Genomic DNA, 27,460 nt, shown 5'->3' with positions numbered 1-27,460 from the left:
ATGAAATACAACCCTATGTCGCAATTGAATCAGTGAATATTGGCAAAGCCATGGGGCGTTTTCCTTTTGCGTCACCACTCTTTTGCGCCAGTACTCCTTTTGCGCCAGTTTCCTTTTCGATTTTCGTAATTGTATTGCCCCAATGAATTAATGATTTTTTTTTGCCCCAGAACACCGGTAAATTCATATTTTATATTGTTTTAGTGCTGCAATAGATGCGTGGTGTGGTTATTGTATGTTATTCACCATTTAAAAAATATCTTTATAATTGATTGTTCATCTCTTTGGCAAGTTGAATTATAAAAATATAAGAAACATAAGACTTTTATTATAGTTAAAAATATTGTCTCGTGAATAAAATAAAAAAGACTACCACAACAACAAAGAAAAAACTAAAAAACAAGATATAAAACAACCAAACAAACAAAAAACAGACCTGGAATCAAATTTAGTTTAATTATAGGTCTGTGCTGGAAAGTGTTTTTACAAGAAGTTTAGTCGAAAAGAGAATGTCAATAGTTACGCTGACTGTTTGAGAAGGGGTGTGATTATGCTTGAAAAGCCTGGTTGAACTTAATATCACTGAAGCGCCCCTTAGACATTAACCATTTTCTTCTCAAGGCGCGGGCCTGGAATTTTACATTGAGTTAGATAGATTTTTTGGCGCAAGCGAGAAAATAATTTCTTTCAGCAGCAGCCGGGTTAAAAATCTACATTGTCAAGTAATAGGGAAAATGTTGAATCTTATTTTTTTTCTGTATAATGGCTGATTAAAAAAATATTTTTACTCAAATTTGGAACATTTTTTTTTCTAAACTAATCCCAGCCTCTACCTCCCCCTTTTCCAGTGTAAGAATGGTCCATGCCTTAGGCCATGCAGTCGGCACCTTCGTTCGTATGCCCACTGATTCGAGATTTCTTGACGCCGCACTGACATTCTTTTAATTTAAATACTTTAATATGTCATTGTTTCTATTACTTTTATAAGATTTAATCAAGTTTAAAGACATTTGTTTTACCAGTTTAACGACGAGAAAAAGAGCAAACAGGTAAACAGGTATACATGAAGCTAACTCTTACAATTTAAATAGGACAATCATAACCGAATAAATGACGAAAGATGACACGTGTTTTTGATTTTAATATAGATAAATCTATTGGGACATTAAATTTTAAATGATTCCGGCCAAGGAAAACATAGTAAATTTATGTTAATTGAAAATTACATTCTCCTTAAATGAAAACATTGTCGCTCCTTGTAGAGCGATGTGTCATCCTCCCCCGCACAAAAGCTGGCTATCGATTATCGATCGATAATGCTAATACATAAACACTTCTGTCATTGTCAGTTCTCTTTTGAAATAAGCCGCGTTTATCTCATTAATATACGTGTGTTGTAAAATGACGTAATCAATCTGTGACATTACAGGTGTAATTTTAACCAAAACGAGGCATGCAATACACAGCATGGGGAAGAAATTAATTAGCAGGTGCTCGGTCAGTTGGAAACGATTGATTAATGTAATGTAAATATTTGTGTATTGAGGACACCGGCCGTGGCTTTGTGTTGACACGGAAATGGCATCCAGTTCTGTCAGTCAGGAAAGTTTAGACACAGTTGATTTTGATCTCAGTGCTCGGAAAAGTAAGATACGGTCTTTGAGGGCTAAAGGTGCCCTCCCGGGTGCCCTTAATCGAAGTGAGAGAGAGGAACCTCCGGAGAGGGACCAAAATGGTGATGATGGTTTCAGTGGGGATCATGAGTCCCCATCCCGTGGAGGGATGGGTAGAGCAAAAGATAAAAGGACCAGACCAAGTCACTTGCAGCATAAAGGCAAGATGGGACTAAAAGACAAGAGGAAGCTAAGAGAGAAAAGAAGAAGTACAGGAGTTGTTCACCTACAATCAACAGAGGTAAGCTGGCAGTTTTGGAGGAATATATATTGTACCTTCTTCTCACATCACTTGTACTGGACCCCCCTTTTTTCACATTAATCACCGATTATCATGTTTCTGGTCAGCATGTTCTTTTCTTCAAGACTGTGGTCCTTAGGTGAAGGAAGTCGACCCATTCCTGACCCATCCATACCAAATACATGTACTTTGACATGACATATATACTGATTGTTAGAGCTAGCACAGAGCAACCCTGTACTCTGTAAAACTGTATTAAAATGTACTGAAATGTTTTGAAAATGAACAAATTTCTGCAAATGGATTTTAGACCGATACAATTGATATATACATATATATGTACATTTATATATTATATTTACAGAGCACTGGAGACTCTTTGGATGATGAAGATGAAGTAGAAGAAACTTCAGAATTAAAAACTGTTAGTGAAACACGCAAAAATACATCCTACAATGAATCATTTTCAGCAGAAGGACGACAACACCGAACCGTTAATGATGTGGCACGGAAAGCTGCTTTATACAATGAAAGAGTGGATGATAATCAGCCTCAGTCACCTTCTGATGTAAGTATCAAGGTATATCGATCCTAAAAATTAGGGAGATATCCATCACAATAAACTTTTTTACATCACAGAGGTACATAGTACAAACATACACTACCATGACTACTATCAATCTAAATGTAGATTTCTCCACTATCCACATTAGTGGGAATTAACTGAAGTGAAAACTTAGAGACAATGACTTCATTTCATTTTTTTAAAATAATTTTTCCTTTACGTGTCTAAAATGCAGGAAATATTTACCAACTTTGATGTTTAAACCAAGATCGCTGTGACAAAACATTAATTTGTCAAAGTCATGGAAACTTTAGAATCACAAAAATATCCAAGAACCTCCCAGTTTAAAAGAAATGTTACAAAATTGCATTGAAATGATAATTTGTGATATCATTTGACACATTGATAATGTAACAGTTTGTAAATCTTTCTTTTCTGGGTTAAGTTATTTTTTCAAATGCAAAGTATGCCAGCATGTCTTTTTAGTTAAGTTGTTAGATAATTTTTACCTGCTTCACCAACGGTGAAATCAGGTTTAGTAGCCACTTGACTCCACCAGTCTGTCCGTCCATTTGTCATGCTTAGGGGGTGCAGTTCCTGAACTGATTTGCGCAACTACTTGACGGATGAATGACTGAATGATCGCTGATGGACCAGTAACCAATGACTGATGACCGATCTGATCCCAGTTTTGTTATGTAAAAAGACAAATGATCAGTTCATGTAAATTTAAGAGTTTCCATTTTAACGAATCCAATATCCAACTATATTGAATTTGCCTTAAATTTAAGATATTTAAAAATCCACATATTGTATTTTTTTGTTAAAATAAAACAAATATAAAATAAAATTAATTAAATGATGTTTAAATCTATTGCATAATATAAATATGTGTAAAAATTCACAAAAGAAATAACAAAATCTGTAAAATACCGTGACCGCTCTGTGGCCACGTGATGCGATCACTGGTTTAATGGATCAGAAACTGATCGGTGATCGATAATGATCACAATTTTAGTTGCATGTATCGGTTCAGATACTTTATATACTTTGTGTAAATGAGAAATCAAATAGTATTGAACCAGTACTATTCAAACTTGGCATAACATTTATATACACATTGATGATGTGTGCTTCATACTAAGGAGAAATTTGGCTAATTTGTTTTTTTACATTTTTAGTTTAATCATTAAATAAGTAAATGTAACCCTAATTTAACCCATGAATTTACCTACCTTGAACATTAGTGGGGACTGTGTTGAACTAAAGACCTGCCATCATGTTGGTCTTTTTTTTCATTTACCCATTTGCTATAGGAAACAAGTATGGGGAGGGGGTATACTGTTGATTTGTCAGTCTGTCAGTCCATCTGTCCACATTTCTTGTAAGCACAACTTCTCCTCATCCTCTCAAGGGATTTTGATGAAATTTTACAGGAAAGTTGGGTATCATATATGTTGATGAGTATGAAAGAATATATAGTTACTGTTGGGAGACTCCATAGGAAGATAATCTAAATTAATGGTTTCACATGTTAAAACCTTGTAAGCCCAACTCCTCCTACTCTGTTCAAGTAATTTTAATAAAATTTTATTGGAAGGTTGGGCATCATATGTAGATGTTCAATAAGGAATAAAATTACTGTTGGAGGCCGCAGAGGGAGATAAATGAACTTATAGGTTGTACATTTAACTGCATTTGTTATTAGGGATATTCGCTTTGTGAGCTTGCTCACAGTATTTCAAGTTTTCATTAACACTTATTTGGTCTAAATATCAGATAAGGGATAGTGTTGGCATACTTACTTACCACAAGGTAGTCAGGATCTGACCTGGCTCTTACGATTTCAGGGAAGTTATAGGGAAAAAACACAGAATTGAATGGCACACCAGGCATTTATCTTCCTGTATGCAAATATTTTCTCATTTTCTCAACCAAAAATGGTAAAAACAAGGAATTATTGGTGCAGGTGAGATTCTAGAGGATTTTTGTGAGTGTCCTCCAGTGTCTGCTCCTGTGTTTTACCATTTGTTGAATGAACTTTAAACTTTCATCCAGTAAAAGAATCTAATATTATAATGAACATGCATGTTTTGATGGATATCATATTATGCTTACATCAGCAAATGTAGATGTTCATAAAACCAGGTAACAGTTGTTGAATATTAAATGAACTTTTTGATATAATCAATTTTTAAACTTCGATAATTTCAAGTCAAATTTTAGTTTGAATTACATAATCCTTTAGAGAGCTTGCTAATAGTATAATTATTTGTAGTTTCAAAATGTCATTACAATACAAACATATGCACATGAAGAAGTCATGTATTGTGGGTTTTGAAAGATGAATTTTCTTTAATGATTGGTTGAAATTTTTTTTAATGGTTGCACTCTAGCATGTGCAAAAATCATGAGAATCTTTTGCTTCAAGCAAGAAATACTTCACATCTTCAAAATTTAAAAATAGGGCATTTATGGAATGTTAAGTGATACCCAACCATTTTACGATGAAAAAAGAGGGAAGGCAAAATGTTCAAAATGGCCTAACTCAAAAACTACATTTTGGATTTTGGATTTTTCTGAAAATTTAACTTAACCCGTATTTTATGATACTATAAATAGCTGTCCAAAGCAAAGCTTAAAAAAAAAGTGTACACAATGTATGGACCCATTCTCAAGTAATCATTTGGAAACCAGCAGGGGATGGACAGAAGGATTGACAGATATGCAGCTTTTTGGAAGCAGGGTTCAACACCAACAGTAGTCTGGTAGTCCTGTGCCACGCTAATTTGAGAGATGATTTCGCAGAAATTTTAATTGGTAGTCCTTTGGGCTACCTAAATTTATTCTTAAAATCTTACTATACATAAAGACAGGGCTGCAGTATTATTTTGAGGACTACCTAATTTATTGTTCAGAAATTCCTTTGTGCTACCTAGCTAAAAAGTTGGTGTCAAACCCTGGGAAGGTACAGAGTTGGAAATAGTGGCATGCCAGCCAGCCCAAGACTGGCTACTTTTTGGCAGGGCTGGCTAATTTTAGAAAAAAATTATGTGGCCATATAGTAAATATATTGAAAAATTGTATTCAGGGCTGGCTAGAATTTGAGTTTTTCCTACCTTGAGGTATCATATACATGGTAATACATTGTATGTTGCCACTTTGTGTGGTGGGATATAAAGTTGCATTGTAGAAACCCAGGAAAAGGCCTTAAAATAAAATACATTGTATATATGTACTTGTAGTTTGTGTTACTTATGTTTTTTTCAATTTTACTGCCTTGGTAGTTACATGGTGTGTGTGAAAGGCTTTAGGTTTGATCTCTCAGCAGGTCATACTGAAGACTTTAAAATCAGTAGTAACAATGTATCTACCAAGTAAATAGAGATAAATACAGTGCTTATTTGTTGTCTAGGAGTCAGAATAATGTGTCTGGTTGTGAAGACACACTTTCTTGCAGGCTTTCGCTTCTACGTGTATGTTATAGCACATTAAAATTAGAAATCCAGTGCAGCTTGTCAGTCTTGTACAAAGCATGATCTGTTCAATTGATCAAATGGGTGCATTCTTAAATTGTTACATTTACTGTGCATACATGTATTATTAGAATACACTAATCTTATTGGATAATCAGCTTTACACATGATGTTTCACAAATTGATGAAATACCTCTTGAAGCTATTTATATATGCACCATAGACTGATCACTGTGTATTGCCTATTTTCGTTGTACATGTATATCTAAAAATAGAATAAAAACAAGAGAAACCGATCACACATTTTAGACATGAAGTGCAAGCACACTTCATTGAAAACATGCTACGGTCAATGCTTTTACATGCCAACGAAACATCAAAAATGAAACATACAGTTCTTAATTGCAGCATGAAATGTTCGTATCTGCCAATGGACATTAAACTATTTGCAGGCCATCAATCATTTCACAATACTGACAATGAAATTTTAATGATGTTGTATGTCAGAGTTTCTAAGTGTACATGTACAACATGTGTTTTATATATATATGTAAATTGAATGGTAAATGTACAACCATATGTCCATACCACAAAGCTGTTGTAATTTGTTTCAATTGTTCTGTTTCAGTCTTAGAAATCCTTTATTAAACACATTCTAGCTGACAACCATTGTATAATTGTACATCAGATGTAACCCTCAACTCTATTATGATCACTTGAAAAAATGATTGCAGTCATTTCTGTCTTTTCAACCTAAAACCTCTTGTTTCTAGTTTTATTTACAATTGGAATTTTTTTTTTAACCGTTAACCCCCATGTCAGTTTGCAATAGCATTTAAGACAATTTTAAACTGTTTCACTACATGTATCTACCCAACAGATACATGTAGAAGCCAATTTTAACATTTCTAGGCTGAGAATCAAATGAAGAAATCAGACAAACTCTGCCAATTCGTTGAGAATATATTCCATGTTTGCTCTGCTATCTTAGTATAGTTAGAAACTATTTAGCTCCTATAACTTAATTGGTAGCATCAAATGCTCAGGATTTATGAATGCAGTAGTGATTGTATATTTAAAGGGAGATAATCAATGAGGTACATACCTTTTATTTGAAATCTATAAAATATATATGATATGTGTCACTTGGGGTTATTTTCTTTGTAGTTTGTTGTACAGGGTATTAAGTAGATAAGTAGATTCTTCTCATTAGAGATGACGATTCCTTTAGGTTTCTGTTTACCAAGTACTTGGAACTTGATGAATATATGCATTATACATGCACATGTATAAGTACATGCAGGCCGTGTTATTGTTTATAGATTCATATGAACTTTTCTCAAGTATATTTGAAGTTTTTAATGTACGTGCGATATCTTCTTGGCTTATATGAACTCTGGTGTGTCTTCCCTTAACCATCATACGTGTAAATACATGTATATGTAACTATTAAGTGTCAGTCTTTCAAGCATATCAAAATTTTCCTGAATAGAGACAAGAAATAAACATGCCTATAAATCATAGCCATTTAAGTACTTCTCTGTTTAAGAATCATGCAAAATGTCTATAAGGTGTGGCATATGCAGGGGAAAATAACATAGAGATCTTACTGCATTATCTAAGTATTTATACCTCATGACCGCCAGAAAAACCATCTAAGATGAAGTGTTTGTAAAGTTTGCCTTTTTAAGATATTAATAGGTCAGATTTATTGAAAATGTTTGGAAATTTTCCAGGACCTTTTCCCAATATAAGCAGTCAAAAAGTATCTATGTCATAGCTGTGTCAGGATAAATCTATATAAATTTTAGTTGTTTTCTAGAAGTATTGAATGTTTTTGAGGCAGATAAAAAAAAACAAATTGAGAAAAAATATGATCGTGCCACCAATTGCCTGATTCTTACACAGAATGGTACTTAAATATTTATAATACATCCTTTACCTGTCCTTTATTGATTTAAAATTAGAAAAAGCAATCATTTAAAATTTGTAAAAATTGGAACAAATTTATAGAAACTTGAAGGACTTAGTTTAAATCATGTTAAATGTGTGTGACTAATATAATTATCTGTGTTAAACTACTGATGTAAATTCGTGGTAACATTTTTACCTGTGTCTGATTACCTTTAACGAGATTTGTATTAAGACAGTGCCTGATGTATATTTTGTAACAATAATAAAATGCTGGTGTTGAATCAGTCAGGTCAAAGGTGACAATTCTGGGGCATCATTTTTCTAGCACTAACATGTTGTTTCATTCAACCAAATATAGACCATTTAAACTACATGTATTGTACCTTAAGGTACTGTTACTGATCCAAATTTAGAAACACCTTTTATTTCTCAACAGTAGGTTTTGTAAGTTAACTGGTAAAAAGTGCATGTAATTTTTATGGGTGCCATTGCAACCTTTTGCCTTTAAAAATAATTTGATAGGCAAAAGTAACCTTATCTGTCTAGCACATACAAATATATAGACCTGACAGTATTGGGTATAAAAGGTTCTTCTTTTAATACACATGTATTTTTTCTCAATCAAAGCACTGGCAGCTACATGTATATTGTACTGAATGAACTATTATCATATTGGTTTTATTTTCAGAGATTTGGTGGTAGGGCTGTCTATTCTGTTGGAAGAAACAAAAGGTACTTTTTTTAAAAGTTTTTTATAGGTACATGTACATGTATGTATGTATGTATGTATCTGACGACTCTATTCGCTAAATAGCGAATAGAGTCATCACATTTTGAGACGTTGTAATTTAGCGAATAGAGTCGTCACATTCTGAGACGTTGTATAATATTGATTTGTTGTGACATGCATCATTAATTTGATCCTCTATCCTACATAATAACACCTAGATGAACTGTCCCGTACTACCATACATCATGTACTAAGTTACAGCCTTAGATTAATCCTACGAGGAGGAATGACCCGGCTAGCGAAAGCTATATTTTTATATAGCCTAGCTAGCCGAGTGGTCTAGGGCGCTGGATTTAGTGCAGGCGGTGTTGCCATAGATGTCACAGCGGTACGAGTTCGAGTCCCATGGAGGGAATGACCAAAATTTGCTTCGCAAATTTGACAGTTCTAACATCGCTGGGAATTTTTCAGACCTTTCTATACGTTTATATATCTTCCCTGTATCAATTTGATCCAATGGAGCAGTATAGTGAATAGAGTCGTCACATTCTGAGAGGTGTGTGTGTGTGTGTGTGTATGTGTGTGTGTGTGTGTGTGTGTGTGTGTGTGTGTGTGTGTGTGTGTATATATATTGATTATTCATCCATCTGGCTCTCCTCCCTCATGCTGTACACTTTTAAGTAGAAGTCTAAGTACGAATCAGGCAAAATGCGAAAAATCAGAATCATGCATGTCAAACACATGTACCTACCAGTCTTCCAAATACTTTCATTCAACATTGTTCAAGGAAGTATGACCACTTTTACGTGCATCTCAGCACCACTGGATAGGTTTGTATTTTTTTAATTAGAATGTTAGATAATTGAGGTTTTCGACTGACTTATCTGCTCTTGAAATGTTAATTAGCAGTGCATTTCAATGAAATTATAACACATTTAACCTAAATTATAAGGAAAATCTTACTGAATTCCATGATAGTTTTAGTACAAATATTCCAATTGCACTGTCGAAGTGGAGATTTTTATACATTGCTTCCCCCGTATGCCTGAGACAGAAACTTAAGGATTTAAATAAATAAATATTTGCATATGATGGAAGGACAATCCCTTTCATTATAGATGTTTTTTTTATTTTTATGTCCTGCCTCAAGGAATCTGAGGCATACAGTTGAACTGTTTTCCACACAACATGCATCCCATCATTTTTCGTCAGTAAAAACTTGGAAGCCTTTCAATGGAATGAATTCAGATTACATTTGGTTTATTACTAATGTACCTTTATTAGGTTGTATCAGTTTTCATGGTTAGAAATTAACAAATTGAGTTGACACAAGTCATGAAGATTGAATTTTTAGTTTTACCAAATATTTAAAGCCATAAGTATTGGTAAGCCAAGGACAATAATACTCTTACAGTATTAAATAAACCTGTGAATTTGTCAATATTGTAACAGGTACTTATGATATAAATACTAGATATTTTTCATGATTGTTCTTTTTTTTAGCCCATCTGATTTAGAAGCTGACCTTGAAGACAACCAAGACTATGATAGCACAGTTAGTCATTCAGAAACTAACTTATCGGTCATTGGAAAATCTGAGTCTACTGATTCAAATACATACAGTCCTAAAACTACCCGCCCTTCAAATTCGACATACCCTAGAATTTCACCATCAGATGTGTCATCTACCAACAAACCTAGTTCACCTAGAAGTAACCGGCTGTGGGAATCTCCACGCTGTAATAATAAACAGTCTTCACCTTCAAGTGATCAGGATAGTCGGACAACAGCCCAGTCAGTGCTGAGTCGATACCCTTTCTCCACCAATCAAAATGCAAACAAAGATGCTGATCAATCAAATAAGCCTAAATCTTTCCCTTCGGTGCTTTCTAGATTTCCACAATCATTGCAAGAGCAAGAAAATAAACCACAGTCGATTTCGGATAATCAGAAACAATCTCATCGTGACAGTAGTCAGTCACATACATACCGTGACACGGATAGTCGGTCAAGGTTTAATCCTTCATATCGTGGAAATGCTGGCACTGAAAATCAAACTGGATCTCAGCTTAGTGATAGATTTTCTGATAACTTACACATATCAAACCAACGAAGATATCCCAGACACAATATTGATGATTCAACAACTAAACTTGATGAAGAAAGGGCAAAGTTCAAGGAAGAAAGAGCAAAACTGGAAAAGGTAGAAAAGTTGTTCTTGACCATCCAAGAAAATTGCAATTTTATCTATCAGAGTTATGTCTCTTAGTTCATTTTATTGCACTGTGGTACAAATAGACACTAAATCCACCCCCTTTCTATGTATAGTTTTGGTCATTTTTTGCAATTTGGGGGTAAAAATAACAATAGTAATCTGGAATTCTCCTTTCACCTGGACCCCTTTCTTTTAAAAATATCTGGATCTATACTTCATTTGCTGAAGGTATATTGAAGATTGATAAACCTAATGGTTAAAGTTGCTCTTCCAGTGAAGGTGATTTTTGTCTTCAGGCTGAGTTACGTGTATATGAATGATTGCTACGGCAGACATGAGTCACATGACAGATGAGAAAATTGAATATGAAATAGTTAATTTGTTTGTTTTAGAAATTAGACGAAGAAAGAGAAGAAAACAGACAGTTAAAAGCTTTATTGGAGAGTAAAGAACAAAAAATAGAAGAACTAGAAAGAGAAATTTATTGTCTAAATAAGGTATTATTTCAGCAAAGTCGGCTCCATTCCTAAGCCTAATACAGGCCTGAATCCAAAAATGGGCATGCTGGGTGTACACCCCCCTAAATTTGTTTTGCATTTAACAAATTCTCCCCCTAAATCTTTTAAGCCTCGCTTAGATTGGCATTTTTTTTTTATTTACACCTCAACCTAAAATCCTGGATTTGCCCAATTAATACACATACAAGCTGTATTTTCGACGAAACTCAAATATTTTATTAGTACTCAGTGCCTGAAAAAAACGTTTTGGGCCAGTGAAAATTCAGAACTACTGGCCCAAATTGCATGGTGCTGGCCCCCAAAAAAATGTAATTTGTAGAGGTTGAAAGTTGGGAAAATGAACTGACAAATAATCATTCAATTTGCAAAGACAATTCAAGCAAAGGCAAATTGTATTAATACAGTAAACAAATAAGAACTTGAACCAATCTATTATTCTCACTAAATTAAACGCATTCTAGAAGTAAGAACACCATAGAGAAGGACAATTTTTATTTTAGATTTTGTTCATTCTTCTATGAGCCCTTCCTTGCACATATCTTATACACCCCTATACATCGTATTGTACATGGTCTGAGTCACCCAGGCACAAATTGATCACTTACCTAAGTTATCTACCTTTGTCAATTGAAGTGGTAAATAATAAAAACAAGAAATGACGTTGATTTTTAAAAATTTTTCTAGCACGAGGGAGCAGTCACTTAAACACTTTTCTTTTGGCCAGCAACTTCATGTCTTTTGGAAACCTTTAGTTGTCCTTTTACAAAACTGGTAGCATTTGGCGAGTGGGCAATTGGCCATTAGTCGCCCTTTTACAAAAATGGTAGCATTTGGCGTGCAGGCAACTGGCCATTTCTGGCACTGGTATTAAAAAACTTGGAGCAATGTCACAACATTGGAATTCTTCATTGAACATGTCACATTTTGTTAAATTATCATACTTTTTAAAGATTTATTTGGTGAATAGGGAATGAGCAGATTTACATCAAATCATTTCATTCTCATACACTTCTTGTACTTGTCTATCCATAATAATTGAATGTCTAACAAAAAAGACCATGTATGAATATGTCAAAAACACAAACATGAAAATTCATATAAAGAATTAAAAATGTTATTTTTCCAGAAAGATTAATAAACTGGTAAGATATGAAACTTGTTGTTACACAAGCATGTATTTTTTTAAGATTCAATTTTAGTTCCAAATTAGTTGCTGTCATATTTTGTATTCAGTTAATTTTCATTTTAATGCCTCCTTTTATTTATTGGAATGCTTTTTTTTTTTTGTTAAAAGAAAAAAATACAGTTGAGAATGGCATGGATTAGTACATGTATACGCCCAATTATACTCTAATGATAGGGTATATTAAATGAAAGTATGACCAGGGTATATTAAATGAAAGTATGACCATTCATCCAGCTACATGAATCACATTTAAGGCTCACTTTGGCATTTCATTTTCTTCCCTCTAGAATTCTGGACAGTCATGATAAATTAAGGTTTTCACAGGAAAGTTCATGGAAATATACTTTCTCATAATCAGAAAACATATCTATCAAAATCTTCAAAAAATATAATCTCAAAATGCCACTGAAAAAATGACACATATTGGTGCATTTTGTACCTGAACAAAATTTCACTTTCCTTTTTTGTGACAACAGTAAATGAGAGCCCAGTTCATGTGATTATTAAAATTTGGAAACATACATTTTATATCATACCAGTTCATCACAATCATCTTGGCTCCTAATAGATGGACTTATTTCAAATTTGGTATGTGGCTTCATGTACATGTAGATGAGGTATACTTGTAAGCAGTATTGGCTTATTCTCGGACGTCATCTTCCTGTAAGAGTGGGGATATACCTAGCAGGACAATGCATACAACCATGTTATGATTTTGACTGAAATGTACTGGATTGGCCATTATATAGTATTGCCAACAGTTGAAATACTCATTAGGTTTGACATCATGAAGTGTTGTGATTACTTGTGAACAACATATTAAGTATTCAGATTACTTATGCCAACTTTAGGCATCCCTATTTAGTTCAACTTGTAATGCTATCATTTCATTTTCAACCAACTTTGTTATTCATTTGTATCCTTTATCATTGACCATCTAGTAGAAAGAAGAAAATATTGGCTAGGTGAAATATTGAAAGTTGACTATACATTTGTACTACTAATTCAGTTGTCTACCAAAGGGTAATATTTATGTAAAAAAAAAAAAACATTAGGGATAATAAATAAGTGAACTATAGCCACATGTTCAAGGTGAATGGGAACTACGTTTATGTAAATACAAATAAAATACAGAGATTGAGGCATAAATTTACAACTTTATGGCCTTTGCCCAGGGCAAAAGAATCTAAAAGTGAAGACTGACACAGAAACACTGTTGACAAATTGCCCTCAAAATTGATCTGAATCAAAGACAAATATATTTCTTTATTTTGATGTTATTTGTTAGCATCATTCCTGTGTCATGTTGCCAGTTTGATTGAATACAAATGAATTCAGGGGTTCCACAATTAGTGGTGGTCTAAGGTCCAGGACCCTTAATTTCTGATGTAGGGCCATTGAAATTTCATTTAGCTACCAAACTTTACATTTATTCTTATATAGGACATTTTACTTTCTCCTTATGGACCTTTTATATAGGATGCAAAAAAGTCCAGTAAATTTGAACCATTGGGAACATTACCAGCCTCAATGAAGAAATTTGACCAAGGGTGATGAGCATTCTTTCCATTTTAGTTACAGTATTAAAAGTAGATCCTCTTCATTGGGTATTTTTACTATCCAAATTTTCTGTTTTAGATTTATGAGACTTTGAACATTGTGCTTTTCATTATTGTTTTTATGTTCTTGTTTGCATATTTTCCAACAATGCACATGGAACTAAATTTGTTCAACTTCCTTTTATTTACATGATATCCTTAGTGTGAATTAATTCAGAATATTCTGTTATTATGTTGGCATTTGCTTCCTGGGAATGTTTTAAATAGCTAGTTTTATTTTATAATAAATATTTATATCTCATTTGAAGTATTTCCCAAATTATCTCCATTTCAAGTTATAGTGTATGTAAGTATTGAGTTATTTCCCTTGACTTGTCAGTCATAGTAGAAATCAGGTTCTCACACAAATATGTCAGAAAAAGTGTTCCAATCATAGACTTTTTTTGACAGATGATTGGTTAAAAATCAATTGCTCCATTATAGATACAAGTTATTTTGTTTATGATATTGCATGAACATCACAAACGCAGTTGAGGGCCTTCAGTTTACATTTGGTGGACTTTCCATTTGAAGTCTTCAAAGGTCTTTGACAAAGCACATTTGAGCCTTGTTTGAAAATGTTTTGCAAGGATATCTTTAAATACACATGTATTTATATGACAATACATTTGTATTTCAACTCAAAATGGTTTTCTGTCTGATTTCTACAGTACAGTGCAAAGCTTGGTACAATTTTCAATAGTGTTTGAATTAACTGTTCCTTATAATATATCCATTTGCAGTTCTTTCAAAGAAACCATAAAATCATCTCGTTTTAAGCTTCAGAGTATCTGCACAAAAAGGGATTCATACAAATATTTACCATGTTTTGTCCACTGCCTGATACAAGAGACTTACAATAAATTATAAATGTGTGTTGACTAAATGGTACATAAAAAATGTATTAATATAAGAGTAAGACTGCCATAAGGCGAATATTCCCTTTAGGAGAATATTTTTTCTCATACTTACATGAACCAATTTTTTCTTTCAGGATCTTGAAGATTTGGATGAGGATTACCAGAAACTACAAGTAGAAAACCATGCTTTGATACGAACTGTATCCCAGCTCAGCACTCGTGTCTAACCCACACAATTACAGCAAATATAATGTCGTGCCTACAGTACATTATATAACCAGTGTAATCATTAATATAGTATCCATAATTTGGTGCTCTCCATATAAGTTTAGTCTTAGTAATGATAAAACAGCAAGCTTGGCTATCATGCTGTTAAATACAATTTAACATAAATTTTACCATTCAAAATTCCACAACATGCATTTGGAGATTTTGAGGGGTTCTACATTTTGTGCATGAAGTCTTGATTTTTCACCCCCTTAATTTAACACCTCACTCACTTGGCAATTAGTATATTAACAACCCTTACCTAGAATCTTGAAGCTGTCCCTCAAATATTGTAATGTGTGCCATCAGCTGTATAATGACTGCTCTAAATATCGCATGCCTATTGTTCAATAGATGATTTAGAAATGTATGCTGTTATAAATGTGTTATGAATTAATATTTGATAAATATATGAGGCATAATAACCTATTGTGGTCTTTGGGTCTGAGAACATTTCATTTTTTATCGAGCGAGTGGGATAAGATAAAAATGAAAATGAAAATGCAGCACCTGATTCATGATATATATATATATGGAGAGAGAGAAAGGTCAGAGTTCAAAGCAAGGGATGAAATATAAAAATTGCAGTAACTGTATAAAAAGCCCTTGGATAATTTTTTGTTAAACCTAGCCCACCTATAAAATGGAACTGTTGTTCCATTGTTATTATAGAGAGAATACATGCAGTGTAGTACTACTGTATTGATATTTGTAGCTGTAGGGTACCTTGATTTTTGTTTGAACAACTTAAGTTGCTGTTTTTGTAAGAATCATGCAAAATTTGAAAAAAAAATGTGATACACCCCAAAAAGGCTACATATTTTTATTTTTGTAATTAAGTTGTTTGTGGGTCTATACTATGATATAAGTAATTATTCATTCAAGTCTGCCTGCTTTTAGGAGATAATCAACATTGAAAATCCAATTAGATTCTATTATACTTGAGTGTCATTTACAGAGTTATCTCCTTTAATTTTTAAATCTACAGTGCATCCTTTATAATGTTTATCTCTAAAGAACACAGGTTATAGGCAAAACCAAATTGTTAATTTCTGTTTACTATGGCAATTTAAACAAAATATCAGAGATAAAAATATGTAGGCTTTTCACCTATGGATCATATTTTGCATGATTCTTAGCTGGAGTGTTACTTAAGTGGGAAACAAAGATATACAAAAGAACAAATATCATATGGTGGGTTATTTTTTAGGGTGTAAAATTTTGCGATTTTAAGGCAAAAAGGTAAATGATAGTTTTTGACTTATTTAGTTTTTACATATGCTAAGTTGTGCAGTAAGTGCTCAAGATTTTCAATTTAGACAGACTGCTAAAAGACACCAAAATTAAGACTCAACAAAAATCACCCACTATACTGTAAAAATCAACTAAATTTCCTCTAAAAATTGGTACACAAAAATACAAGTACTTTCATGCTATATAGTAATTTCTAACTGTTCTTAATTACCTGTCTACTATAAACTGATCTCATATTTTAAACTAAAGATACAGGTTTGCTCTGGTTATCTCCCTTTAAAAACTTTACATTAAAAAAGATTTAACTTTTAATTTTAAATTATTTCCATGCATGTGTATAAGAAAACTAATGTTATGTTGGAGTGATATTTTCCTTTGCAATGAAGAGTGACCTCTCCAGAGAAATTATGTATTTTTTGTTGTTGAAATTCCTATAATTGTTTCTTTTATTTTTTGCCATTTTATTTATTTGTATTTAGTTTGGCCAATATTCACATTTTATCCATTTTTAATTCTTATATACCTTTATGAGTATAGCTCATACTCAGTGCTAAGTAACTGTCTTACACTTGTATATATATTTATACATCCATACTTTAATTTTATGACTTTATCTACAAAATTAAAAGTGGCATTATTCCCTTGACTTAGGAAGGAAATTTTTGGACCAAATTAGTTTACACATTTTTACACAAATGATCTGAATTAATAGTCTTTGTAAATAATTGTTATATTGTTTTAAAATCTCTATATGTGATAGTACAAATATGTAATGGAGACCAATTAAGATATATATTTGTCTCCCTATTAATGTATAATTCATCCATATACGTTAATAGTAAGTTTTGCTTTAAATTTAAAGTTTATTAGTCGTTAAGGAGAAGTCATTAATTGTGAATGAAATCTTCTTTCTCTCCTTGAAAAATATTTTTGACTTATGACAATTTTTCACAGTTGTAAATTTTCCTTTTTTTAATATAAGAAATCTTCTATCAGGCCAGAATATATATTGTAAGGGCATTCAGTTTACTTTTGTATCTTGTTTTAAGGTAACTAAGAAGGATACTCATGTTCATTTATGCAAGTAGCTTTTTGTATAGTGACCGTGGTGTCAGGCCTGTTCTATCTACATCTTTCCCGTTACAGTTTTCTTTACAATTACTTTTCATAGCCACTTGATATTATGAGAGAGTAATCAAAGGAACCATGATTCTAGAGGAAATCAAAAGAAAGTAATCCAGTGACAAAGATCAGATATAGAAAACAGATAAACACAACCAATAACATAAAGTAACTAAAATAATACATACAAAGTAACAAAAGTAAATGAGCAACTCTTTCTCCACTAAAAACTTTGAGCATGGACCAGGTGACAGTTTGCCATATTGAGGAATTTGCTGTCAGACTTTAGTGACATCAACTTTCTGTGTGATGGCTCTGTGTATATCTTGATTTTGGTGTAGTAGAGCCAAGGGTATCTTTTATTGAGCTTTTGTCTGAATTTTGATCATTAGAATATAATTTAACAATGTTTGTTCATTCACGAATGGTCATGTGTTTCACTGTATAAAAGAGATATATTACTGTTTTTTTTTCTAAAAAAGTGATAAAAGGATCAATAGTGGTATGTAAGATTGTAATTTTTGGTTTTGTAAACTTATTCTTGGATTTAATTTTTTTAATGCATGTGACAGTCTTCACATTGAAACTGTGTAATTATTTCTTCAAGTAATTTAAAAAGATTTGCAATTCAGACCGTGTACATTCCACGCAAACAGCTGGACCAATATTTGTTTCTTTACAGTGTGTTTTATTAGTTTAATTTGATTGTTTACAGATTTTGTGAGTTTTGTTCTGCATAATTAAATGATATTCCATGACAGTTAGTTTTAATGAGAAGAAACTATACAATTTTTATAAGTATATTTTGATATGTATAGAAATTAAATTTGTCTTGTTGTATTATTAAATATTTTTTAATACACATATATAAAGTTTAATTTCATATAAATATTTTTTGCTGTTTTTTTTTCTGCAGCAGTGGCAAGCCTTGTCACTTTTCTAACTTGTAAGTATTTAGACATCAGATGTACAAGTTTCACTGCTGTCTGTACATATATCTGCCCCACAGTTTTCCCCCAGCTTAACTCCCGAACTTAATCATACAGCTGATGGATTTTAATAATATTAACAGTCTTCTTTTTTTTTACTAAAATCTTATTATTTTCATCTTGAACTTTATACGACTTACCCACGAAGTTCAAGACTTATTTTAAAGGCATCTTTTCTCTATTGCTTCATTGCATTGGGACCTTCTTGTTTTATTGGTATTTTGATTGTATATAGTTCCTTTTCCCTATCAAATTTGGCAATTTTCATTTATGAATTACTCTCCATATCTTCTGTACTTTTTACCAACTTACGCAAATTTTCTGATGTCTGATTTTATTGTAATATACAGGAAATAATTAACCGTAAATAGAAGTGGGAGGTTAAGAATGCTATAAAGCCTGTTTATCCCACGATATTCATCAGCAATGCCTGCACCAAGTCAGGACCATTGGGGGGTCGGGGTTCCAACTTTCTGATTTTTACATTGATATTGCCAATTGTTATACAGAATTTCCTTTTTGACTATTGCTTAGAATTTATTAGTTCGGTAATTTTATTATTATTCTTCGTTGGAAGAATCTAGATTAGACACTATTTTCAAAATGTATGTGTTGCACTATCAAGTCATCTTGCTTTTAACAGAATTTTAAATGTCAGTTGTTTCTTAAATTTTGTTGCTACTCAATAATTCATTGCTTATCAATTATTGATACGATCAAATAGCTCTTTAAAATGTATGTAACTTGAGACGAGTAGTGTTGATTTTATCAAATGAGTGAAACATTCATTTAATTATGCTTTCCTCCTTTAACTTTTTAGATTATTTATTTAGTTTGTAAATGGCTGTCTTATGGTATACTGCTGTTTGTCAGTCTGTATATCCAAATGTAGTAATCTCATGGCTGAAAGACAATTTTATTCAATTATTTGGTTAAATTGTTTATTTTCATGGAAGTTGCTCTCATGACATTTTTCATCAATTTCAAATGTATTTTTTCTGTGAGAATAATTATCATTCAATTTCAAACAAAGAAAAAATCATGGTCTAAAATGCAACTGCTTATGTGTTTTTCATCTCAACCTTATAACACTTGGGTGTTATATTTTTGAATATGCAATTGTCCATAATTTCATACCTGATTTGCGGTTCAACAATTTTCATTTGAGCCAGGCGTTGAATGTCATTTGATCTTTACATTTGGCTCATCGCCTGATACATTTCTGTAGAGGAATCAAACAGTCCAAACCAGTTTCTGAAAATACTATTTACAGGAAATATAATGTTGCATTGATGTTATTTTTAGAAATAGACAATGTATGAAGTATATTTCATTGTGTTCACGTACATTTTGTTTTTGTATTAAATAGTAAACAAACCAGCAAAATATCAATCAGATAAACTGTGATTTAGTATTAAAATTAGATGTGCAATGATTTACGTTGTTAATAACGCAATTACTTTTATTCAATACTATTGGTGCATATATAGCATACTCAGCTGCAGAAACTAGGGATTATAAAGATAAATCTAGTAAAACATTTTTTCATTTAATAGTTCCGTCTTTAACATAGAGTAACAAGACGGTCAGCTTTTAAAACTAAAATACCGCAAAAATGGAAGCCAAAAGTTCATATTTTAGTTTGTTGTTTTAAATGCAGAGAATGTTAATTGAAATCATAAGTTTTCTTAACTCCCCAAAAAGTTGAAGTTAGTAATTTGGTATCTATAAAATAAAAGCAGGCAATGGCAGTTAATGTACAGCCTAGAAGAATGGAAGAAAACATTGGGATCTGAGTGAAAGAACTTAAAAATTAGGCCATGTTAATTATAATTTAAATGTAACTATTCTGTGTTAAATGTTATGTTTTTATTTTTCTGTATAAAAAAAATTATAAATGATAGGCGATTGTGTGAATTTCATATTATGTTAAAGAAAGTGTTCCAATTTAGAAGAAATATTGTACAAATGGCTATTGTCACATGTACTGGCATATAGCTCAAACTACGAGCTAATATAATTTATTGATTATCAAGCCGACCCATTTATCTCTTTTAAGGATGCTTTTTTCAATTTAATCGGGCAAATAAATAGAATACAAACTTTTTTTTTACTTTAGAAATTTAAACACGCTTACCAATTTTAAAGCAGTAAAAATTAATTGGAAAAAAGTAATAACTACCCCTCTATCCTTTTTATTTTTATAAAAAAAGTGGCTTGGAACAAAGACGTTTAAAAATGCCTAAGGATGGTGCACTTTTAACTCATTTTCATTGAGTGGAATGTACCAGTTCCTGGAAATAGTGGTTATTGCCTCAGTGTTTTTGTTTGATGTTTCTAATATGATCTGTGATTTTTATCTGATGAACTCATTAATATATCTTCAGTCTCTTTTTACTTGTGATTTGAATGTTATACTTGTAACCAGGTTAGAACTTTATGTTTTTATGCTTAACAGAGTTTAGTATGACAAGTCTCACTTAAAATGCTTTTCATTTTTAACTGTATTTTGATTGTGAAGATAATGTGTTCATAAAAAAGTCATGTAATAGGTGATCACTAAGCTATTTAGAGTTAGGTATTTTATTGTTAAGCCTGTAGCATTCATGTTTTTTTTTGTGATAAGATGGTTGTGACAGAATGTGTTCAGGTTGTCAAACAGCTGGAGTAACACAATAAAACCGTTAAATGTTGAACTATCTTCCATCTTTTCCAATATTTGGAAATGCAACGTCATTGTTTATACATCTGGCTGTTACATTGATGTTTAAATGTCGTACTAGCAGCATGTTTCTATTCTCCACTAAGCAAACATCTCACCCAACACAAATAGTTTTCATACCAGAAGTTGGTCAAGTCTTGAATTTTTAGATTTATATTATACTTGGTACCACTTACAAGCATATAATATAATCGAATGACACTACACAGGAACAATTTTCACCTGAATTGAGCAAAAAGAACTTGTGATTCTCGTGTGAATCGATTATATGTGGTTTGCACATGAAGTTTATGTTAAGTGAATTTCACGTGAAAATCAGGAAAGTTTCATGTGAAATCACGTGGACTTTACTTGAAGCTCGATTGACAAGAATTCCACGTTAAAATATCTACAGACAGACCGATTTTATTATACACTCAGACAGTACAGGACTGCAACAAGAGGCAGTCAACTATAACATACAATAGTATGGTGCACGTGTACAGGGAACCAGTTTATTCATAATTTAAACAGTAATGCCACACCAACATTTTGGTTTTATCGAAATGCATTAAAAGAAAATCTTGTTGAAATCAAACTACAGTCTTTCTTCGTTTTGGAAAAGGGAAAGCAATGGTACCCTGATCGAAACGGGAAAAAGAAAATTCATAATCCAGGTGCAAAGACGAGATTATGCGAACGGACAATACAGAGAAATTACAGAAATACACGCAGAACTAAAGGATAAACAACCAAATGAGTTTGTCAATCCTGCACATGTTAAATATTTTGACAACTTGCACTGAATCATCAAGTTAATGCTCACACTATGAATGTTTTGCAGTATTGGTAGCTATAACGGGTTCATGACTGGATTTTACAGACCCATTTATTGGTTTATTATGGGAGTTAGTTAAGAAAAGGTGTAACGTTATGTTGAACTCAATACTCATAATCAGTTTTAAAGTTCGTGCATGGAGAGGAAATATCTTTCCATTTCAATGTAACGGTAAATTTACCTGAATTGTTATGTAATTTTGAAATTTGACTGAATTTATCCTGCCGGTACACCTGGTCCATGCTCACAGTTTCACAGTTTTTAGTGGAGTCCGAGTTGCTCATTTGCTTTTGTTACTTTGTATGTATGATTTTAGTTATTTTATGTCCTTTGCTGTGTATGTCTGTTTTCCATGTCTGGTCTTTGTCCCTGTATTACATTCTTTTGATTACCATTATAACCTTGGTTTCCTTGATTACTCCGTGTTACAGAATTATTTTGTTGATAAGTTTTGTGGTGTTGGATGCAATGAATAACTTGCTACACGAGATTCGTTAGATATATTACACTAGTTTCATTCCAGGTTTGAAAAAAATGCGGACTCTAGATTGGTTGGTTACACATTGGTACAAATCCCATAACCCTGGAATGATTGCTGAACATCGTGGGGGATTGTTTGCACGTTGCTTAGGCAGAATGGCATATTGCTGTTCTTTTTATCTGAAGAATTTTGTGTTCATCTATGTATGCCATTCCACCTTTACCATTATTAGAAAAAATGCGAAACATAATAAAAGGTATTAAAACCCAATAAGTCTGAGATTAATACCTAAGACACCATCCTCGTCATTTTGAGCATATAAAATCTTAATTTCTTTGTGCAGTTTTGATGGCGTTCCAATTCAGATGACAAAAGAATACCCGTTTAGCCGTTCATACCGGTGTAAGCCGATGATAAATCCATATACCTACATTATTATCTGGTTGAATGAAAATAGTTCCATCTGAAAGCCTTTGGCTTCACCTCAGGCTGAACAGATGTTACAGTACATCCAGGACGTACAATTTCCCACACCCGGCTAATAACCGAGGTAATTGATAGTGTCATACCCCTTTAGCTTACTAGTAATTAATAGGGTGTAGGCGTTGTGCGTCTTTGTTTATGACTTGAATTATTTGTTTAGTTTTCTTAAGTGCAAACAGGTCCAGTGTTTATCTAGAGATATCATCTCTTGATAAAATACTTTTCTTGCCAAAAATATTGTTCAAAATAGCATAGTTGTAAATAGATCATTGATCTATTTTCGATATGGGAAACAGTGAAGTATTAATATTGGGCTTTTTCAAATCATTTTCTGAGTACTTACCACTAAATGTGTTATTCAATATAATTTATGGTGATCATTGTTCCTTAATTATGTGTTTAAGTCTTTAATGATGCTATGCTCTTTGATGCTTTCTGCCAAACTGAGTGAAGAGGGTGAATTACTTATGTACAATAAGACTTGGGAGGTGGTATATATTAATTGTATGTCGTACGTTATTTATAAAAAATTATCAAAGTTCTAAATGAGGCAGAACAATTAACGAATTCAGAGAATGCCTATCCTAAAACTAGGTTATTTGTATGAATACCATTTCATATATATACTAGTATATATTTTTAACGATCCTACTTGAACTTAATATCTAGACCTTAAATTTTACATAGATAATTAATGACGTTTGAAATCGAAATGTTATTATAAAAGGGATTCTAGGTTTTGACTAAACTTACACTTTCTAATTGACAATCTCCAGTCTAGTATACATTTGACAGTTGATTCGTTACTGTAGTTCGTGCATATGCTTTGAACAAGGACTTTTCTGTGTAGAGCGAGTTTACTATCAAAAACGCTCTGAGTTGACGTCGTCACTATAACTTTATTGACCAATATGAAGTGTTTACCTCACAGTGGAGTTAACTCAGATTTCACGTTTTTTTTTCAGACTGAATACCCACCAAATTTGGCGCTTACTGGATTTTAATGACATGTAATGTGTCGGGTGCCCCGGGCGGAGCAGATAGTGTTCACTTGTCCGGTGCACCATATTTTTACAATTCACACCTGACCAAAGACAATGTGAGCTATTGCCATCACTTGCGTCCGTCGTCGTTTTCATCGTCTGTTGACAATTTTTCCATTTGTTACATAAGTACATAAGTTTTTTCCCCAATTTTTAAGAATCTCAGAAATTACTCATTTGAATTTCAGTGAAAGTTGGTAGAGTTGTTTCTTAGGCTATACAGCTCAAAATGACATTAAGGATCTTTGATCCGTAAAAAGGCATTGCTGCCAAAAAATAGAATGTAGCTTATCAAGCAAGATGAGCGATTCAGGGTCTCTAGAACCTCTATTATTCCGTTGTCTACGTCGACGTCTGTGTTTAATAGGTTCTTCAACGAGTGTGAGAAATTCCGTCTTTTGACGAGCGGAGCGCAGCGGAATGAGTGAAAAGACAACCAAGTATTTCACACACGAGTGAAAGAAATCCCAACCCTTCAATAAATGACGCGTGTAAGAACGTTTTCGTCCGTTTTTAAAGATAACAAGAAAGGTCAAGAATATCTGTCGTAATACTGCCGATTAAGGTTCTGCTAAAGTCAATATCTAGGACACTCCTTAATTAAATGTTTTCATTCATGGTTTTAATAATACATTAAATTAAGCACTGAAACATTGCTAAATGCATCTTTATATATATATATATATATAAAACACAAGCGCAATTCAAACTTAGGAACAAATGTTTTGTAACTTCTATATAACATTAACAACAAAAATGTAAACAACATACTTTAGAATAAATCTATAGCTGTCAAAAACAAGATTTGATGCTTGCAATTCATGTAGTTCTGTTCCTAAATGTATAATGAAGTGCAAGCTAGCATTATACAGGAACAGGAAGTTGGATTAATTTATTCATTGACCCTCTGAACTTTATACCAGACTACTTTTACTTTACGTGTTGCGATTGACTATTTCACCAATGACATACGCTGTCGCGTATCTGTCTGTCACAGACAAACAACGTAAACTGAAGAATCATTTTTTCACGTTTTCTTCATGCACGTGTATTTCGATTTCTGAATTGTCCTTCTATTCTGATGCTTCGGTATTTCAGTTTTGACGTATCAGCCCCTCTCCCTTTTAATGTATACGTGTCCGTATAGGTGTGTAATGTCCCTACTTATTTCGTTCTTATTGTTACAGAGTGAGAAATCCAAGAGATTATAGAGTGACGAGTGCATATATAAGACTCAAATTCGCAAGTACTTCATGTATAGTCTTGTACTAGTAGTGTGTGATGTATTTTGTTTCGTGGTATTCTTACCAGTATCCTTTAAATTTCGTCGAATATGGATTTTGGATCTTTTTTGAAAAAAAAACAAGGCAACCGTAACAGAAAAGAACATAGTAATCAAAATTTTTTCCATATATCTCCAAAACCGGTTTAAGGTTCAAAGAAATTCTGACTGGGTCAAAGTGTTAAGCATCTTTAAATCTATCTGCGGTTGAATTTTCGTGGAAATCTGTTGATCCATGTTGGAGTTATTGCTACTTTTTGGATGTTGTTACTTCAAATACTCTCAAAAACTTGTATAGAGCTAAATGAAAATTGATATGCTTATTAGTGAATCTTATATAAAATGACCATTGGAATTGTTTATTTCAAGAAAAAAAATATTATGTGCATATATATACAACAGAACAACTAGAGACTCGAGAGAGCATAAATCGTGCATATTGCTTGATAAGCTACAATCTATTGTTTTGTAAAGCTGTCATATTTTTTTATGTAAACTATTTTTTTTAGCTTTTATTATTTTTTCTGTGTGTTTGTGAGATGTAAATATGTTTAAGTATATCATATATAGAACTCTCCTTTTATGGAGGAAATAAAGAAAATCAATCAATCAATCATAATCCGCAATGCAAGCGGAAAAGCACTGCCTTTTGTCCTTTTCATAGGTCTGTGCGTCTCATAGCTTGGTACCGTAGGATCACTTGTGCAATGAGGCTTTTCTTTAATATTTAATGCAATACTTGTATATAATAGACTAACTAAAGAAATTTATTTCAAATGTGTGATTTTCTCTCAGCGTAGGGTCAATTTTCAATGAAAGTGAGAGACATATACTTTTTTTATATATCTAAAGTAAATCTTCTTGTTAATTTTCGTTTGTCATCTTTACATCACCTTCTTGGTGTCAGTCTTGTATGTCTTGTATTGCGTTATCCTGAGCGGGTGAGACTAAAGAAATATGATGCGCTTTTTGGGGGGTTTTCCTGGTTTTTGGATTTTTTTTGCAAATGATTGTCATTTGTCATCCAAAGTACGGGGTAAATATCAAGCTTTGACACTGAAAAACATGTTCTTTTTTTTAAAGGAAAAACAATATCTTCATGAAAAATAATACTTCAGGAAAAGGGTCTATTTTATGAACTCAAAATAAAAATGAAAGTAAAAAAGTTTATTTTTAGTTCCATCTATTCTGTTGCACCAAAGGACGCGCCTTTTTCCTAAAATGAACCTAAAATGATTTTTGACATTTATTTGATGGGAAAACGTGGTCAAAAATTAGATTGATTAAAAAAAGTATGAGCAATTTAAGGTTTACTATAGAAGCCGATAGGACAAATAATACTAGACTGAGACGACTTTATAAGTTCTAAACATATCTTGACTACCTCTTAGTACCCAATTTACTGGAACACTATTTGATATTTGCCCAGCGCAAATCCCACCCCTTGTAGAGTATTCGTAATACAAGTTTCATCAAAAACAGAAGTACGCTTTTTCATTCGCATTCTGTGATGTTAATTTTAGAAATACAACAGAAATGCATTAAACTTGTTAATTATTTGTTTCCGGTATCTAATAAGAAAAACATGAGCATGTAACATGATTTGAAATCTTCAGAAATAATGGAAGCTATATATTTGTTCTGTTTTTAAAAATAGACTCTTCGTTAAATAAGATATTTCTTATTATTTTTATACACTGCAAAATATCAACATATGTTTCTTAATGTTTAAAAGCACACATATTTAGGACAGATGTAAAAAATGTATGCTTTGGTATATATAAGATACATTTGAACAATTATTTTTCTTAATTCTTAAACTATATGAGGACCATACACATTTTATTTATGAAAACCTATATGGAACTCACAAAATTACCATATAATTAGTTGGTTTTTTTATGTATTTTTTATGCTGCACTTAAACTTATGGAAAAATATGAATTGCATTTTTTCCTTTGTCTCATTCTTTGAATTTTAATGAAAATATTTATGGAATATGAAATCATTACAATTGTTATAAT

General features: G+C 32.4%; 1 protein-coding gene across 2 annotated transcripts; it reads left to right on the top strand.

The window, feature by feature from the left end:
* The first annotated feature begins 1,416 nt into the window (after positions 1 to 1,416).
* On the top strand, positions 1,417 to 21,304 carry LOC148614087 (uncharacterized). 2 transcript variants are annotated; one of them, XM_088587916.1, is made up of 7 exons: positions 1,417 to 1,914; positions 2,279 to 2,482; positions 8,558 to 8,601; positions 10,103 to 10,802; positions 11,207 to 11,311; positions 12,459 to 12,474; positions 15,111 to 21,304. In XM_088587916.1, the coding sequence occupies exons 1-6, from the start codon at positions 1,579 to 1,581 to the stop codon at positions 12,465 to 12,467; spliced, it is 1,398 nt and encodes a 465-aa protein (XP_088444042.1). In that variant the 5' UTR covers positions 1,417 to 1,578; the 3' UTR covers positions 12,468 to 12,474; positions 15,111 to 21,304. The 2 variants fall into 2 exon arrangements, with proteins under 2 accessions (XP_088444042.1, XP_088444041.1); XM_088587915.1 differs by lacking the exon at positions 12,459 to 12,474.
* The last annotated feature ends 6,156 nt before the right edge of the window (positions 21,305 to 27,460 follow it).

The sequence above is a fragment of the Perna viridis genome, chromosome 6, assembly GCF_037379345.1.
Source record: "Perna viridis isolate PV_CMFRI_1.1 ecotype Kerala chromosome 6, ASM3737934v1, whole genome shotgun sequence".
NCBI classification, from domain to species: domain Eukaryota; kingdom Metazoa; phylum Mollusca; class Bivalvia; order Mytilida; family Mytilidae; genus Perna; species Perna viridis.
The sequence above is the reverse complement of the archived record's forward strand: the minus strand, read 5'-3'. Positions and strand labels throughout refer to the sequence as shown.

Excerpts from the sequence above, each read along its gene's own strand:
- LOC148614087 (XM_088587915.1), top strand. The coding sequence starts at position 1,579 with ATGGCATCCAGTTCTGTCAGTCAGGAAAGTTTAGACACAGTTGATTTT. Across the intron at positions 2,483-8,557 it reads AGCCTCAGTCACCTTCTGAT|AGATTTGGTGGTAGGGCTGT; the intron begins GTAAGTATCAAG and ends TTTTATTTTCAG. Across the intron at positions 10,803-11,206 it reads AAAGAGCAAAACTGGAAAAG|AAATTAGACGAAGAAAGAGA; the intron begins GTAGAAAAGTTG and ends TGTTTGTTTTAG.